Source organism: Mixophyes fleayi, chromosome 4, assembly GCF_038048845.1.
Source record: "Mixophyes fleayi isolate aMixFle1 chromosome 4, aMixFle1.hap1, whole genome shotgun sequence".
Classification (NCBI taxonomy): domain Eukaryota; kingdom Metazoa; phylum Chordata; class Amphibia; order Anura; family Limnodynastidae; genus Mixophyes; species Mixophyes fleayi.
In genome coordinates this window covers 213,718,772-213,738,270 of record NC_134405.1, presented here as the reverse complement: position 1 = coordinate 213,738,270, position 19,499 = coordinate 213,718,772, and the positions used below count along the sequence as shown (strand labels likewise).

Sequence of the window (19,499 nt, the reverse complement as noted above, 5' to 3'; positions counted from 1 at the left end):
AAGAGACATTGTTTAAATAACTATAAATAATTTATAGACAATTTACATACATGATGAAGGCATCATGGAAATTGAGAACAGCATAATAGTAGTTTGCATGTCTTCAGACTAGCTTAAATTCATCTTAGAGAGCTGTCTTTAATTTTGAAGAAATTTAAATTATTTTGCTTGTGCTGCTCGCAGCACAAATGAAACATCCCCCACCCTCCCCAGCCCCATTTCAGCCTTCCATTAATTTACAAAATATCCCTCTATTCACGCTGCAACAAAATGTCTTCATGGTACATATACATGGACTTCATTCTACTTTCAGGTAGGCTGGAATTGAGTAGTTGAACATTAAGTAATCAAGTTTGTATACTTCATACAGTTGCGTTTGGTGCTCTGAACTGATGTTTTGGAAAAACTCGGCTGTCATTTCATCAGTAGTTCTGGTAGACTTCGCAAACGTGGGGAATTTTAAATAATCACCCACTCCTGCCAACTGTAAGACATAATTAGAATCCTCTTCTAAGGTTTCATATTTTCCTATGAAATCATAATGAATATGACATGGGTGGCAGAGCGAAAACACAGTTTGCCAGTGCTCATTAAATGGTTCTTCTTTTTGGGTGTGTGGGTCAATAAGATAAGCAACAAACTCCTCAAACTTTACATTGTTGCCATTATGCAGTGCTTCCTGGGTGGCATTTTTCCGTTGCCGTCTCACTATTTTGGTACCATAGCGTTTATGGAAAGATGTGTTGTATTTCTGGGTAAATTTATTTCTGTAGGCTGAAACCAACCTCTCAAATGGTTCACGGACAAAGAGGAACTTCATGAAGTTTTTCAAACGATGGTTGATATCTGGAATGCTGTACTGATTGAGGGTCTTCAGATTGGACGAGACATGGGCTATGTTAGCTGGTATTTCCATGGGATCACTGTATTTACCTCTTCCTGTTAGAACCATCATCACCCTCTTCCAGTTTGTGCATGCCACTTTTGGCACATAGCAGTAGATCATCTCATGGTATTCATCCACTACCAAGTGCTTCAGGTCATTCGGAGTCAGCATACGGCGTTTCCTGCTTAACACGTTATTTGCCCGACACATGTCTGTAACCTGATCACGTCTCATCTGGTGTAAAAGGACATTACTGGAAAGGTCCACCTGTGCAATAAAAACAAATATAGACTTAGGTACACTTTAAAAATCAAAGAACATGCCTTGCATTAACAACAACTTCAGCATTGAGCGACTTGATTTTACTCAACAAGAACCCCCACACAAAATGTATTGTTTTCAAAACATAAAATAAATGTTAAAAATAACACTGGGAACTAGCTCCTTTAGCCTAACAGAACTGTACAAAAATCTAGTGCTGTGCTAAATACCAAGACACACATGCAGTAACAATGTTTCCATTAATTGAAATGTTTCAAACAAGGCAAAATATTTATAGAAACCTTGTAATTTACAATAACAGTTTGGTGTAAATTAAAATGCATTGCATCATCCTACTCCCAGGATGACATTATTAACAATAGGTAGCTGTGCAGATTATAGTAGAGAGAGAACTTTGATATAGAAGTTTTAATTGAATGTCAAAAACCCAGATATAATAAAATATTGTGTGGGCATTCTCATTATAAGATTATTTAAGTATATAAAGGAAAAGTCTGACGTTGACTTAAATAACTTTCAATGAGTGTAATCTGATTTCGGGTAAAAAATAAATAAAAACACAGTTATTTAAGTGTCTTTTAATATACTTTTTTCTGTATCTGTCTGTGCCTATCTCTATAGTTATCATAAAGTTTTACACTGACAACTATAATGCATTGTAAGATGATGTATAGGATATGGTCCAGATAACAGCCTGCTCCAATATGCAGGAAACCTCGATACAGTTAGAGAATTCTCACAGATATAGTCAGAACCATACATGAAGGCGAGCAACTGGAGCAGTTACTGTAAATTTAATAATACGAACAGCCCTTAATTTAAAAATTATAAATGTGTGATTTGTGATTATTAGGTTTACTATATTACTTTTCTCATGCTCTGTCGTTAGGTATTTGATATAATGAACCAAAACTCATAAGCCTATGAATGACAGTGCCTATAGGGCTTCTTTCAGTGCAGCACAACATTTACTGCAAGATAAGCAGCACATTGCTGCAGAGAGCACTAAGCCCACTTTTGAGGAATAGAAAGTATTTTCTAATTACACATGACAAAGGTTATTGCAGTATTGTGCCTGCAGGGGCACTCTCCTGCTTATTAAGTGCTCATCTGGTTATCTCACTTAAGTGTATTGAAATACTGTAGAAATATGAAATACAAGTGATGTTATTCAAGGAATAAACTCCTGGAAATAATACCTGTATAAATGGGGATCGCTTCTGTCCTTGTTACCATAATCTGTGATGTTGTCACTCAGTATACATTGGGTATACTTGTGTATTATAAAGGAATATTGCCTGTCCTACTTTAAATTGTTATGGCTTTTCAAAACCACCTAGGAATTTTGGGACCTATATGAAAGCACTTTGCCCACTGATATAGCCCCAGAAATCCTTGGTAACTTTGAACATCCGAATAATTTACAGTAGGAAGTGCACAATTCAACACATTATAAGGCGCATATTTAATATTTAATTCTTGCTGGATAGTGCAGGACAATAACTTTCTGATATGATGGCAATATTCTTTTGATAGGCACAGCACAATAACTATAGGCAGGGACAGTGGAAGCCCAATAAGCATGGCAAGAGGGCATCGTGCTTACCAGGGCACCCCGCCAGCTTCGAAAAATGTATTTGCCCCCTTGTGTTCAGTTTGGAATAAGTACAACCATATTAGTGATCAGGGGCATGTGTAGAGAAGCTCCAGGCAGGATGTTTGGAGGGAAAGGGGTGCTGGATATTCCAGTGCCGGCCCTGACTATAGGATATGGGCATCTTGCCCACAGACCTGAAAACAGATACCATCTGTAACAACCTTAGCAGTAAGCTTTATTTAATCACCAACTTTGTGATTCAAATCATCCCTCATTCTGCAGACTGTAAAGTAAGCTATTAATATACAAGTACTAAAACTGTATTTCCTATGAATTACATTCATTCAAATACTGGGTGAACAACTTCTTTACAAAAGACTGTCTGTCCCATATTTCATTTACAGGCTCTCAGTACATTTCCATTCCAGAAAGCTACAAAAATAAAAATAGAATTCCCTATTGATATTGCTAAAGAGGGACACTCAAGGGTTATAAAACGACTTATCATGTATTCTCACTTTGCAATGCCGACCCCCCTACGATGCCCCAGAGACCTTGTATTAGCGGTGAAAGCGAGGGACGGTTGGAGGCAATAATGTCATCACCGGGTCCATATCTATATTTCACTAAGGGGGCCCAGTGATGTTCTGCTCTGCCCATGCATACTGCAATATTGATGTCTAGTGAGGTCATATCAGGCAGTATATTGCCAGCTTGTATATTTTCTAAAGGTTGCACTTGGTTAAACACTCAGATATGCATGTACAATTAATCAAATATATAAACTTACAGAATACTGTTACAAACACAGTATACTGTATATAGCTTGCGTGGTCATGGCTAAATTGTGATCTCTATGTATGTTCAATAAAAATAAAAAAAATAAAAAAAAAGACTGGGATGAGATGACTGCTAAAATACATTAATACTATTGCTATATGTCACGTTACCGTTGAGCACGTACTTTTTATCCCCATATCCCCCTAGAGGGTCTGCCCTAGCACACATTATGACTGTATATTCAGTATGTGTGTTTTCATTCCTGTAGCATGTCTGTGCCCACCCCCATACTGTGTTTGAATATTAGCTTTAAGATTGGTAATATATGAGATTGTGTCATATTATCTATTACACTGTAGGTGATGTATTCCTGTTAGTCTGAAGCCTTCCCATTGTTTACTTATGCCAACAGAGTAAGTCTATGTGTATTCTAGGTCTGCAGAAACAATAGATCAATAATTATATTATCAGGTAGACCAGACTATTGTTTAACAGAAACTATCGTTGTTTACCTAAACAACAGGAGATCTAGCTAGGGGTAGTGTCCCCTCCTCTGTTAAAATCTAGTCAGGCAAGTGTTATGTTTAAAACACAATAGAGTGAATAGTTACCATTACATTATGCTGTAACCATTTATATAGATTGTGTATATTTGGCCCTGCTATTTACATTGCTAGTTAACCACACGTTACAGGCAAAAAATGAGAAACTGTAATATTGTGCTTTTAGCTACATCTGTAGGCAAGCGAGATAATGTTTAGTAGTGTATTCACAATCCAGACATGGTGGCTTTCTGTGTCTAATTTAAGCACCTTAATTAGGAAATGTGTACTGTATTCCTATGCTTGAATATCCTAAGACACAGCAGACAGTCAACACACCCCTACAGCCTGAGGCTATTCTGTGGGTATAAGATAGAGCAGTAGAGTGTCAGGGGGGTTTGATGGCGGAAAGATCAGGCTGGTGTAGGTGGTATGGTTCCTGTCAGCTGATGACAGTAACCATCGGGAAAAGGACTGCGAGGACCCTTGTTCCGCTTTCCTTTGGATAAGTTACCCTAGGTCTTGTGAATCTGTGTGCCCGCCAAAAGCGAGGTGACCATGAAGTCGGACCACTGCTCTGCAGGAAGCCACTGGGGCTTTGCACTTCAAGGAAAGCCTAAGCCTATAGTCGGATTACCCAAGGTGGTCATAATAGGACCGGTATTGTATTATATGTTCTACTCTAGTGTCCATTGTGCCTACCGGTAATTGTTACTCCTGTACATATGTTGGTTTTGTGCCTGTTGTTGCTGTTCCATTAATAAAAGGTACCATTGGTTAAGTTGGATATTTGCCTGGGTGTAAGTATTTACCCATGTACAGGGGAACTCGGTAGGCTGTTCAGCTTTGGTAGACACCGTTCCCTCACACTATATAATAAATACATAACTCAATAGGGACCCTGTACATAGGACCAGAAAAGCCCTTCACCAGATATTTATAATCTTCTGTTTCAAAGCATTTGTACCACCATGATTAAAGCTGGTTACACACTACAATTTTTCCCAATGCGATAATGTTAACGATCACCTTTCATAATCATCGGCTTAAAAGATTGTGACTCTGTAAACTCTATTGAGATCTGTCTACACTGCTGGTCGTGAGTACATACATACTGCCGAACTGGCACAACATTATTCCATTGTTTATAGAAATTTTTAGTCCATTTATAAAACCCAAACAATACGATGTTATTTGGAACGATAAAACATGATCGTTGGAGTGTACACACTAATGCGACATCGGAACCAAAGGTCGTTTATCGTGTAATCGGCCCGATAACCGGGTGAAAAACTGGTAGTGTGTACCCAGCCTTAATCAACAGCTTAATTACTGAAATCTAACTCACATTTGCTTATATGTACAGTGTGTAGAAATGACAATGAATTCTTGGTATCTTTGAAACTAGAAGATTATGGCCTTAAGCCACTTTGACTTGAGAAATATTAAATTCTAAAAGAGTTATTTTCTTTCTTTGCCCTGCAGGTCTTGTGTCATATGTACAAATTACTCCATGGTATTACTAACCTGGCTTCACAGGCATGACTCATAGCAAGCAGATCTCTTGGAGAGCCTTCAAGGGAAAAATAATCTAAAGTCCTAATACACGGAGTGAAAATAACTTACAACTATAAAGAACTGAAACTGTGGTCAGTGTAACACCTCTATGTAGTTGATAACTTTCTGAAATTCCTATTGTTTAAAATATTGGTAGCTAGCAACTATTCAGAGGGCTCTGATAAAGTTGAGAGCTCAGTAAAGTATTATAAATCCCCCTTGCTCAGTGTGAGCATAACAGCAAGCACAAGAATTGACAATCTCTAAAAATATATGTTACTGACCACTTTATAAAAATAAAAAAAATACTGACATCTAGTTTTTTTATTACAGTCACATTAGCATTTTTTTTATGAATCCTAAAATAAACGGACAAGCAACACCTACAACAAATGGAGGTCAGAGATTGTATATGGTTTTAAAATTATTATTGACACTGGGGCAGACTTGGCAGGGAGGGGGGGGCAGAGCAGATACCATAGTAGGCTACCTTGGGCTGGGTCACTGGACCACCTGTGGTTTTTTCCTTTAAAATGTCCCCAATAGGCTGCTGAGTTGAGTCTTACCTACTTTGCCAGCACTTCCCTGTGTACACATTTCTGTATATATTTTTTGCAGCTTCAAGATGTACATTAGAAAAAAACATAGAATTTTTTTTATGTTCATTAACATGATGTTGAAATGCAATGTGACTGTATATAATTGGACCATAATCACTCATGGCATATTACTTGAAAATATAAATAAAAAGTTGCTCCTTTAACTTCCCAAGACATATGCATTTCTGGCATTGACAAGGCTATAAACTGCTGTTGACATTGTTCTCTTTTAAGTGGAAGAAAAGCAATTTTCCACTACAATACTGATTATTGATAGCCACCTGCTGAATCACACAACAAAATCTAACTACAAGGTTAAATTGTTGTTTCCTATTGAAACACCCAGCAAAGGAAACAATTTTGCAAGTGCTTTTTTTGCCAATGTATATAGTGTGTGTGTATGTGTGTGTGTGTGTATGAGGGGGCCAATGTATATAGTGTGTGCGAGGGGGCCAATGTATATAGTGTGTGTGTGTGTGTATGAGGGGGCCAATGTATATAGTGTGTGCGAGGGGGCCAATGTATATAGTGTGTGTGAGTGGGCCACTGTATATAGTGTGTGTGAGGGGGCCAATGTATATAGTGTGTGTGTGAGGGGGCCAATGTATATATTGTGTGTGTGTGAGGGGGCCAATGTATATAATGTGTGTGAGGGAGCCAATGTACATAGTGTGTGTGAATGGGCCAATATATATAGTGTGTGTTAATCGGCCAATGTATATAGTGTGTGTGAGGGGGGCAATGTATATAGTGTATGTGAGTGGCCAATATATATAGTGTGTGTGAGGGGGCCAGTGTACATAGGGTGTGTGTGTGTGTGTGGGCCAATGTATATAGTGTGTGTGTGAGGGGGCCAATGTATATAGTGTGTGTGTGTGAGGGGGCCAGTGTACATAGGGTGTGTGTGTGTGAGGGGGCCAGTGTACATAGGGTGTGTGTGTGTGAGGGGGCCAATGTATATAGTGTGTGTGATGGGGGCCAATGTATATAGTGTGTGTGATGGGGGCCAATGTATATAGTGTGTGTGTGGGGAGGTCAATGTATATAGTGTGTATGAGGGGGAACAATGTATATAGTGTGTGTGAGGGGGAACAATGTATATAGTAACATAGTTGATGAGGTTGAAAAAACACACCAGTTCAACCTATTTTGGATCTCCTGCGATCCCTCACTTATATTTGAAAATTAATCCAGAGTAAGCAACCGCCAATCTGTTTCAATTGTGAAAATCCCCCCAGACCCAATATTGCAGTCCTATTTTTACCCTATATCCACTACTATCCTTCATTTTAATTAATGGTCGTATCCCTGGATACAGTTTTCCGCAAAAAATTTGTCTAACCCTTTCTTAAACATATCTATTGAATCTGCAATCACAACCTTACCTGGCAGTGAATTCCATATCTTGACTGCCCTTACTGTAAAGAACCCCTTCCTTTGCTGGTTGTGAAACTTCCTCTACTCTAACCTTAGGGGGTGATCGCGTGTCCTGTTTATAGTCCTTGGGGTATAAAGTTTCCATGAAAGTTCTCTGTATTGACCCTTAATATATTTATACATAGTAATTATATCTCCTCTTAGTCACCTCTTTTCTAAAGTAAACATGCCTAAACTAGCTAACCTTTCCTCTTAACTTAATGACTATATACCCTTTATCAATTTTGTCACCCCTTCTCTAAACCCTTTCTATTTCCAAATTATCTTTTTTATAGAGTGGTGCATAGAACTGTACTCCATGTTCAAGATGAGGTCTTACCAACGATTTATACAGTGGCAAAATTACACTGTCTTCCTTTGCCTCTATACCTCTTTTTATGCATGTCAATGCTTTATTTGCCTTTGCAGCTGCTGCTTGACATTGAGCACTATTGCTAAATCTACTGTCTCAAATCCTTTTCCATTATAGATTCTCCTAAATTAATTCCATTTAATTTATAGATTGTGTTCTTGTTTTTGATCCCTGAAATCATAAACTTACATTTATCTATGTTAAGCCTCATATTCCATTTGGCCACCCAATCCTCCAGTTTATTTAAGTCCCTCTGTAGAGAAGCTACATCTTGCTCTAATTTTATTGCTCAGAGTTTAGTGTCAACTCCAAAAATAGAAACTTTACTCTCTAAACCATCACCAAGGTCATTAATAAATATATTAAAAAGGAGTGGTCCCAGCATAGAACCTCGAGGTACTCCACTTAAGACCTTTGACCAATTAGAAAATGTTCCATTTATCACAACTCTGTGTTCCCTATTCTCTAACCAGTTTTTTGATCCAAGTACAAATGTTGTTTCCTAGACCCAGTTTTCTTATTTTGTAAACCAATCTCTTGTGTGGCACTGTATCAAAGGCCTTTGCAAAATCTAAGTAGAACACATCTACTGTGTTGCCCTGGTCTAAGTTTCCACTAACTTCCTCATAGAAACTAATTAGATTAGTTTGACATGACCTATCCCTCACAAATCCATGCCGATTCCCACTAATAATCTTATTGCGCACCAAGTAATCTTGAATACTATCCCTTAATATACCTTCCAGTAGTTTCTCCGCTATTGATGTCAGGTTTACAGGTCTATAATTCCCTGGTTGTGATCTTGTCCCTTTTTTAAACAACGGCACCAGATCTGCTATTTGCCAATCCCTTGGTACTGAGCCTGATGAGATTGAATCTATGAAAATTAAAAATAGCGGTCTAGCTATTTCTGAGTTTAGCTCCATAAGAACCCTTGGGTGTATGCCATCTGGACCTGGAGCTTTATTTATCTTAATATTCTTCAGTCGCCTTGGACTTCTTCATCTGTCAACCAAGTATTAATTAATGGTACGGTTTCATTTCTATTTTTATGTATTATTCCTACCATTTGTTCCTCTCTAGTAAATACTTAAGAAAAGAAAGTGTTTAATACCTCTGCTTTTTCCTTAGTATCATTTATCAATTCACCCATCTCCCTTCTTAGGGGTCCTATATTATCTTTTTTAATCCTTTTGCCATTTATATACTTAAAAAACTTTTTGGGGTTTGTCTTACTTTCTTTTGCATGTTGTTTTTCATTTTCTAATTTAGCCAATCTAATTTCCTTTTTCAATGTTTTATTACATTCCTTGTACCTATGGCAGGACTCCTCAGACCCTCTAGACTTCTACAATTTAAATGCACGCTTCTTACTTTGCATTTCTTCCCTTACCTTTTTATTTAGCCACATTGGTTTAGACTTAATTTTTTTACATTTATTTCCCATAGGAATGAACTTATACGTGTATGTTTCCAACAACATTTTAAAGACAGCCCACATTTCTTCCGTATTTTTTCCTTCAAAAACTCTGTCTCAGTCTATGCTCTTTATAGACTCATTTAGCATATTAAAATTTGCCTTTCTAAATTTTAAAGTCCTAGTTGATCCCTTATACCGTTGCTTCTGGAAACTAATTTCAAATGAGCCCATATTATGATCATTATTTCCCAAGTGTTCCCTTACTTGAATATTTGATATTACGTCTACATTATTTGTTATTACTAGGTCCAGTATGTTCCTAGTTGGTTCCTCTACTAATTGGGACATGTGATGGTCTTTTAGCGTGCTCAGAAACCTATTACCCAGGGCCGTAACTAGGGCTGTGCGGCAGGGGCAACTGCCCAGGGCGCAACACTGAGGGGGGGCGCAATTTAGAAATATTTTAGGTCAGTTTGGTCAAAATTGAGGGCTAGGGGGGCAGCATTTCTCTTTCCTGCACCAGGCACTAGAATTCTAAGTTACGGCTCTGCTATTACCCCTAGGTGTACCGCAGGGAGAACCATAAGATGGGGAAGCCCTGGGATATCCAGTCAGAACCACAGACATCTGAAGTGGCAACATATTATACAGGTAAACTGCTATGCTATTTTTTATTTATATTACTTTTGTTGCTTTAGTCATTTTTGTTGTATTTATGTGATTCACAAACTTTGATAAATGTAGTAAGGTATCACCTTTTATATTATACACTAGAAATGTCTGCTTGTTTGTTTGTTGGTGAATATTTTTCAAAGCTCTCAAGGCAAGGTTGGGAAATCTTAAATAGTTATTTAATATTGAAAAAGTAAGCTATTAGACCACTTAGCAACAACACGACAGAGCGACAAATATTGAAAACTGTAAACAATTTTTTGGACTGCTGGAAGGAAACCAAGCGACAACACAGCATAACGACAACGTGACAAAGCAACAAACCCTATTTTTTAACTAGATTTAACTAGAATTTTTGGTCTATTTACCAAATCATTTACTAATATATAAGAACTGCTACACATTACAAATCAGACCCGTGCAATGCTGGGTGACCCTGCTTGTGACATATAAAGTGAGCTATATTAGGTCATGAAATACTTATCTGCTACAAATAGAATGAAGAGTTAAACTAGAAAGGACAACATGATTAGATCAGAGAGCGAGGTAGGGACTGTGACTGTGCTTTTGCTGTGTTCTGCTAGCTTTAGGCAGTACATAGCTGCTACAAAATGTGGGCATGTTGTTATGAGCCTTGGCGCTCCAGGTGGTAGAGATTTTTGGAACCTCTCTTGCAATCTAATTGACATCCATCAACTTCCAGCCTCAATACTATTAGGCGACAAATTTGCTTCCCACAGGTAAATCTCCGTAATAAGCCTCAGGGCCTTTTCTTCTAGCTGTTTGGACACAGCAGGACCAGGTAATCTCAGTACACTTGTCTACTTTTTGACAAGAAAAATAGACACATGCAAATAAAAGCACCTTCCAATTAAAAGTGTTTTTTGCTGCACCGGTAATTTCATTCTTACTGCATGCAGGGGGCATAATTCCTATGTTTAACCCCTCTGTAACTCTGTAGAAGATCAAAGCTAATTATGCAATTACTGTTTTGTTTTGGAAGAGAAGAGGGGTTATAGAAAGTTGCTTATAATGAAATATCTATGTAGTATGCCTCAAGTATTTTGTGTATTTATTGAAGATTTGGAAATGCAAAACAAGTCACTTTTCATGGTTACCATAGGTGTGCCTCTAAATTGATTTTGGATGTCATGGCAGTCTTGGCACATTCTGCTTTCCTACCAGTGTGAAAGTGCCTAGGAAGTAAAGTTGTTTAACTGAGCTCAGGGGCAAACCCCTAGGAAAATGGGGTGGGGTGTGTGTGTGTGTGGGGGGGGGTCACTCTCAGGAGGCTTCGCTCTGCTCTTCGAACATTTGTGGAGGCCGGTGTCTGAGAAATGGAGACCCATTTGGTCCTTTACTGAGTATGCTACAGTCCCTGCACATGCTCAGAAGACTATAGTAGAAGCTTCCAGAGGGCAGCCCAGCACAAGGCCCAGTAGTAGCCGCATCCCAAGCAGTGGCAGCCATGGTAGGACTGTCACAGTACAGCCTAGTAATCTGCAAGGTTGCTGGAGGGCAGCCAATAGGCCCACCTCTTAACCTGGGGTCTAACTGGAGTTGCCACAGGCAAATGTAGTTTTTTGAGCTAAAATAGGATTTTTTTTCCTCAAAAATAATATTTTTCTTTAACGGAATTACAATAAAGTGCACTGCAGTCCCTTCAGGCTTCTGGTGACTTATGAACAATTTGCTATTTAGTGACTTTTCCTGTTCTCTAGTAAACCATGTTATCAGAAAGCCCTGGAGACAATTAGGTACAGTACCTACATGAAGGAAACTGCAGTCACAGAACATTTCAGCTAATTCCATTGCAGCTGTGTTCACTTCTGTAAAAAAGGTCGCTCTAGGCACACAGGAAACCTGCAGAAATGTATGTTAGCTGTGTTACACAGCCAGACAAAGGACCAGATAATGCAAGAAATGTATTGGCATAATGCCATATTAAGCAGCCAATCTATGTTCATGCCTAGCATAGTAAAAGGACTAAACACTTTCATCATCAAAGAGCAAGAACTAGTTAACAAAAAAAGCACTGAAATCTTTTAGAAATGCACAATTAAAAATCAAAGATGCAAACCTCATGCTTTTTCTAATAAAGATAACTATACAGCAGAAAATAAATGTTTTATATAATCTTTTTATTAACTGCAGGATGTTGATAATGTATCATTTAGGAATGATTAAATAAAGAAATATTCCCAGATCTCGATAAAAATCCTTTTTACATTATTAAACAGGGATGCAGAGCACGACACTTCTTTTACTGCTAAACAATGTGGCAAAATAAGGACATACTAGCAGAATGCAGGAAACAAATTGCTAGTCACAGTCTACATGGTACTGTATTCTGTGTGTTTGGAAGCTAGTTTCCCAAAATGTGTCAAATCTCTATTGAAAGTGTAGAGATGATAAAGACATGATACTCCACACTTGGTGGCACTGCCTAAAAATAGCAAAATTCTGCCATGTGGTCTACCAGCTTATCTTCCCAAATAACAGGAATTCACATTCGCCCTTCCTGCTTCTACATCACGACAAATTCTTATATGCATATACAAGAAATCCCTACTTCTGTACTTATTGGTACTGTAAAACTTTTAATAACAGCTACCTGGAAAAGGCCACAACCCATACAATCCATGAAGTTCAGTAAACAAATCATAGTGTCCATGACTTGGGTACGGAGAACTGCATAGTATGAATTGATGATGATGGGCCTGATTCATTAAAGCAAATTAAGAAAAAAAATCTGAGTAAGTTTTCTGGACAAAACCATGTTGCAAAGTGGTGCAAATGAGTTTATTGTTTTGCACATAAGGAAAATACTGGCTGTTTTCTCATATAGCACATAAATACTTGATAGCTTATTTGTACACTGAAATTTAAAGTCTTTCTAGGACATGCTCTACCCCAACTATAAACTTGTCCTCACATTTTAAATTTACCCCCCCCCCCTCTAATGCAAGATGGTTTTGCCTTACTTGCTTACTTTTGCTTAACTTTCCATAATGCATCAAGCCCGGTGTCCTAAAACATCAGCAAAATACCTCTATTTGACATTATTCTCTTACACAGTCTCAAAGTCCAGACCGTGTTTCCAAAATATCCCAGTGAAAGTTCTCAAATATAGAATTATGCGAGACAAATAAGCAGGGATGTTTCTCTTCTTTCATCCCCTTTTGTCCCTGCTAACAACCCCCTACCCCCCTTACATACCTCTGCATGAAAACCACCGATGACTAGCCCTAATAATAATGTAACTTGCTGCTACCTGTTGCTCTTTATTAGTTCATTGTGCTGTTTTTTTATTTATTTTATTTATTTCATTTTTATTTCGTATTACATTGTGTTAATAGGTCATAACTTTATGGAAAATTGTTGGAAAAATAAAATGAAAAGAAACTTTAAAAATATTTTAAATACTTTCATAAAAAAAATTGGAGAGAAAAAAATGAAATACTATTATACAGTCTAGTCATTAAGTATAGCACTACAAGTCCTTAAATCAGTCCTAGTCTACATTAGTCACTCTACCAATGAGATCCAGCCCTATATGTAAAGTCCTTGCATATAGGAGGCATGAACACACTCCTTCACTGAAAATAGAACCTCCGCTACTAGACATGGCAATTCTAGCCAGCCCCTGCAGATAGGCACTTCATATTCATTATGGTATCACCTGAATCAAAACAGGAAAATGGCATATATATACACACACACACACACACACACACACACACTAAAGCATTGTTCCTAATGTGCAATTATTTTGAAGAATAAGCCATTGATATCATGGACTTATTAGATGTTCATTAACATAAAAAGTGCATGTTTTATACTTTCATATATTCATATCCAAGTAGTATAATAATAAATTAATGATATATTCATGACAAAAGAAGAGGTTCCGTACAACACTGTCTGTTCAAACACTGATGCAGATAGCATTTTAGCACTGTAATACCAATTAAAATAATGGATGGCATATACTAAAATCAATAACCTTGGGAAACATTCAACTAAGTCTATTTTTCAAACTTTGTCAAAAAAGGACATTATTGTAATTATGGCATTTTTGGCTCATTCTTTAGCAGTGGCATAAATCAGACTTTTAATGAAAGGGATTATCATATGGCAATGTGGCGGACACAGAGAAAGCTGTCTATCTTGCTAGTATTCATCCAGACTTGTAGAGGTCATATCTAGCTCAAGCAATCTGTGATGAAGTTGAAAGTCATCCAGAGTTACACTGAAAATGTGCCAGAGAGGAGACATCTTATAGGTAGGAGTTGCTACATGAACAGTAGTCGGTTTCAAATTTAGACTTTGTGGCACGTGGATAGCGAGCTCTATGGAAACTGCATCTAAGAGCCTATTGGGCACATTTTGGAGTACAACTAAAAATCCGTGTAAAGGCCTTCATTTTTGTGTACTTCTCATACACATTTTGGGGTCATTTTAAAGAAAAGGATGTGAAAACCATCCTACATATTCTGCAACAAATCTAAAAAGAGTCAGAAATTTAGAAATGAGAACAACACTGTACAGCACTCTAAGTAGCAAAAGTGAAACATGAACAGCAGATGCACATTTGTATCATCACCTTCATCATCTATTTATATAGCGCCACTAATTGCGCAGCGCTGTACAGAGAGAACCCACATCATGCCCTGCCCCACTGGAGCTTATAATCTAAATCCCCTAACATACACACACCTAGAGTGACTAAGGTCAATTTAATACCAGGCAATTAACCTACAGTATGTTTTTGGAGTATGGGAGGAAACTAGAGCACCCGTAAGAAAACCCACACAAACACAGGGAGAACACTCAAACTCCACACAGATAAGGCCATGGTCGGGAATTGACCCCAGTGCTGTGAGACAGAAGTGCTAACCACTAAGCAACCATGCTACTCCGCAGACATTTTGTTACCTTTAGGAAAACTGACATTTTCAAACTCTGATTCTGAAGTTTTAAGATTGATAACAAGTATCAAACAGCTAAAACTAAAAAAAAAAAAAGATGTCGTAGGAGCAACTTTTTAAGCAAATTTAATTAAAAAAAAATGCAGTGATTACCCTTTAAATACAATGTTTTTCCTTGCTAGTAACTAAGAAATGTTAAGGAAATAGCTGCCTCTGAGTTTCATGACATCTGTCTGAATATTTTTGTGTGTCACAGTTATGTGTTATGAAAGAATGTTGTGTAAGACATCTTATAGACCCACCCAACTTACACAGGAACTGGCTGGCAAATTGAAGCCCGGGGGGCAAGACTTGGCTCTGCAGCCTAAACATTTGAAAAGAAAAAAAAATGCAGTGATACAGCCCCAGTGACCCAAGCATTCACGACCATGGCCTTATCTGTGTGGAGTTTGTATGTCCTCCCCGTGTTTGCGTGGGTTTCCTCCAGGTGCTCTGGTTTCCTCCCACACTCCAAAAACATACTAGTAGGTTAATTGGCTGCTATTAAATTGACCTTTGTTTCTCTCGGTCTTGCATACTTTCCATTTCATTAATATGTTATTTTATCTGTGCAGCTATTTTTAAATATCATTCTGTCTTACTGCAAGAATGCTTTCTATACAAACATTAGGTTATAACTGATCCGGACCCTAGAACTCACCAATATGTTGTACAAAGCTCTTTAGAGTCTCTTAATCCATCTCTGGTGTGCCTCCTCCCACAATAAAACAGAGCGTGTACCTTCTAGAAGGTAACACTGCACAAAAATATGTGGGGTGTAAAATGTGACTGGTAGATAGGCAGGGCCAGATTAACCCGAGGTCTAACTGGGCTATAGCCCAGGGGCCTCGGGCATCCAGGGGGCCCTTCAAAAGTCCTCAGCAGCATTATTGATCGGTCCGGGGGCAGGGGCACCCCCAGCCCAATCAATGCTGCTGAGCAGTCCTCCGTCCCCGGTGCCACTCAGTAATCTGCTTACTGAGGAGATCTCGTGAGAGTTCGTGAACTCTCATGAGATCTCCACAGTAAGGAGCTTACAGCGCGCCGCGGAAAGAGGACTGCACTGACAGGTAAGTGCTTGGGGGGGGGGGGGGGGGGGCTCACATTGGGGGCCTCACGGGGGAATGGAGGCCCCCTTAGCCCAGGGACCTCCATTCCCTTAATCCGGCTCTGTGGATAGGTAAAGAAGATGTGATGGTAGATGTAAAAGGCATATCAAACAGGCTTAGTGGGCAACTTAAGTTACAGCCTAAATATAGACCAGAAAAAGCAATAGCTATATAGTAGATATTATCAAAAAACTTATTTTAATTTTGAATCCTTTATTGCAAGGAGCAGATCAGATTAATGTGAGCTGGTGCGGATTCTCTAATGAGATTAGATGGCAGTAATCCAGCTATACAGGTTTTATATTCATAACCACTTCAATATGTCTGCAATGCAGTGTATTATAGCACAGAAAGCTTACTGAACATTGGTGTATCTTTGATTTCTTGTTACAAGCTTCCTGTATGTGGTACATTGTAAATTATATTAATGAAATTATGACAAGGTCAGAGCTGAGGAGACACTTGTTACTGATGCATTTTTTTTGATAAGGGGATGGGAAGATTGAAAGGAAATTATACATGTTAAATATATTTGGAGGAACACAAAATGAAAAAGAAAATAATAACTTATATAGTACAAAATGCCCAATTACTTTGCTCCTGCTAATATTATGAGAGACAATAGGCAGATACTTTCAACAGTACTTATTAGTTTATCCATGACTTCTGTCAGGGTTTTTGGAGGATCTGCAATCTGTACAGAGAATGATCTGGTCTGATTGAAATTGCCGCCAAAGAGGCTTCCTTGTCAGTAATTTTAATCAAGACAAACAAGACTTCAAAAAAAAAATGTGAGAGCCAAATGCTAAAATTAGTAGACAATCACACTGAAATTATCTAATCAAAGCAAAGAGATCAGAGAAACTGCAAATCCCAGTGATTATGAGAGTGAGAGGAAGATTATAACCAAAGTATGACTCAATATCTCCACTAAGCTGTGCACTGAAATATCATCTGATCCCAAAAAGCTCTCTACATATACTGTGAGATGTCTTCCTGGATCCATAGTGATGTAGCACTACAATTACATATTGTAAATGCCAATAAAATAGCAACAGGTTTCCTGATGTTACTTATGATTTCAGCAGGGAAACACAACATAGGATACAAGAAAAAGTGCAAATGCCTGGGGTAAAACGAATTGGTCAGATGCTGTCTCTGAACCCACAGTGGTGCATGCTGCCTATTGACTGTTCTCTTGGCCGTACAAATTGACTGGTCATATATTCGGATTCCCTTGTATCCCTTAGCTGTGCAAATTGTGTCCTGTGTTTTTCATGCAGCCGATTTTATTCATTTCACTTAATTTATATACTACCTAGACCAAAACACTACTTCATCATCATCATTTATTTATATAGCGCCAACATATTCCTTGGCGCTTTACAATTGGGGACAATCATAGTAAACTAATAAACAAACTGGGTAAAACAGACAAAGAGGTGAGAAGGCCCTGCTCGCAAGCTTACAATCTATGGGACACTGGGAGTTTGACACATGAGGCTAAGTCTACATTTTGCATTTCGGTCCAGCCAGGCTGCAAAGGTAAAAGTGACTCATAAGCTAAATGATCCTGTCACACAACAATGTTGGTCAGGGGGTAGTTGTCTTGTGTGAAATTGTGTAATGGGTGGTAATAGAGTAACCTAGTGAGATTAAGAGGGTGGTTGAGGAATATTATCAACTTGTCTGAAGAGGTGGGTTTTCAGAGAACACTTGAAAGTTTGTAGACCAGAGGAGAGTCTCATTGTGCGAGGGAGAGAATTCCATAGAGTAGGTGCAGCCCGAAAAAAGTCCTGTAACCGGGAATGGGAGGATGTAATGAGGGTGGACGAGAGACACAGATCTTGTGCAGAATGGAGTTGCCGAGTTGGGAGATATTTTGAGACAAGAGAGGAGATGTATGTTGGTGCAGCTTTGTTGATGGCCTTGTAGGTTATTAAAAGTATTTTATATTGGATTCGGTAGAAAACAGGCAGCCAGTGTAGAGACTTACAGAGTGATTCAACAGAGGAATAACGATTTTCAAGGAAAATCAATCTTGCCGCAGTGTGCAAAATGGATTGTAGGGGTTTGAGTCTGTTTTGGGAAATACCAGTAAGGAAGGAATTGCAATAGTCAATGCAGGAGATAAGTGCATGAATTAGGGTTTTTGCAGTGTTTTGTGTGAGATATGTGCGAATTCTGGAAATGTTCGTTAGATGTATGTAACATGATTTAGATATAGAGTCAATGTGGGGAACAAAGGATAGGTGTGAGTCAAGGATTACACCTAGGCAGCGAGATTGTGGGGTGGGATTTATGGTCATGTTATAAACAGAGATAGAAATGTCAGGTATGTTCTTGTGGGTGGGTGGGAATATTATTAACTGATACATTTACCCCTTAATCTTTCTAAAACAATCTCCGGTTTCTTCAACTTGCGGGAGTTTGGCGAGATGACAGCTAAAATGTAAAGCGGCGCTGACTTGTAAAGGGAAACTTACAAGGCAGCGCCACTTTAGATTTTAGCTGTCATCTCGCTGATCTCCCGCGAGTTGAAGAAACCGGAGATTGATACATTTACCCCCAAGTTTGAGTTGGCGAGAGGACATCCAAGATGATATGGCAGAAAGACAGTCAGTTACACGGGACAACACAGATGTCGAGAGATCAGGAGCGGATAGATAAATTTGGGTATCATCCGCATAGAGATGATACTGAAATCCAAAAGAACATACTAAATTTCCAAGAGAAGCGGTATAGATAGAGAACAGCAGAGGGCCTAGCACTGAGCCTTGTGGTACTTCAACTGATAAAGGAAGTGGAGCAGAGGTGGCCCCAGAGAAATTAACAGTGAAAGAGCGATTAGAAAGGCAGGATGAGAACAAGAATAGAACAGTGTCTTGGAAACCAAGGGATTGCAGCGTTTGTATTAGAAGATAGTGGTCAACGGTGTCAAATGCAGCCGAGAGATCCAGGAGAATTAGGAGAGAGTAATAGCGTTTAGTTTTAGAGGTGATCTGATCATTGACAACCTTAGTCAACGCTGTCTCTGTGGAGTGTTGAGAACGAAAGCCAGACTGAAGAGGATCCAACAGGTTGCTTGCGGAAAGGAAACGTGTGAGGCGAGTGTAGGCAAGTTTCTCTAAAAGCTTGGAGGGGCACGGGAGCTGAGAGATGGGACCGTAATTTGAGAGAGAGTTTGGGTCGGAATCTTGTTTTTTTAGAATAGGCGTAATCACTGCATGCTTGTATAGTGATGGAAAGATGCCAGAGCGAGAGATTACAGATTTTAGTTAGAGGTGAAATGAGCA

General features: G+C 38.7%; 1 protein-coding gene across 3 annotated transcripts in view; it reads right to left on the bottom strand.

The window, feature by feature from the left end:
- Nucleotides 1-206: 206 nt before the first annotated feature.
- CHST11 (carbohydrate sulfotransferase 11) overlaps nt 207-19,499 on the bottom strand; it is a 173,298-nt gene continuing 154,005 nt past the window's right edge. For all 3 annotated transcript variants that reach the window (XM_075209308.1, XM_075209309.1, XM_075209310.1), the window contains one exon: nt 207-1,153. In XM_075209308.1, the coding sequence (XP_075065409.1) occupies nt 299-1,153 (855 nt within the window). In that variant the 3' untranslated portion in view covers nt 207-298. The remainder of the gene's footprint in view (nt 1,154-19,499) is intronic.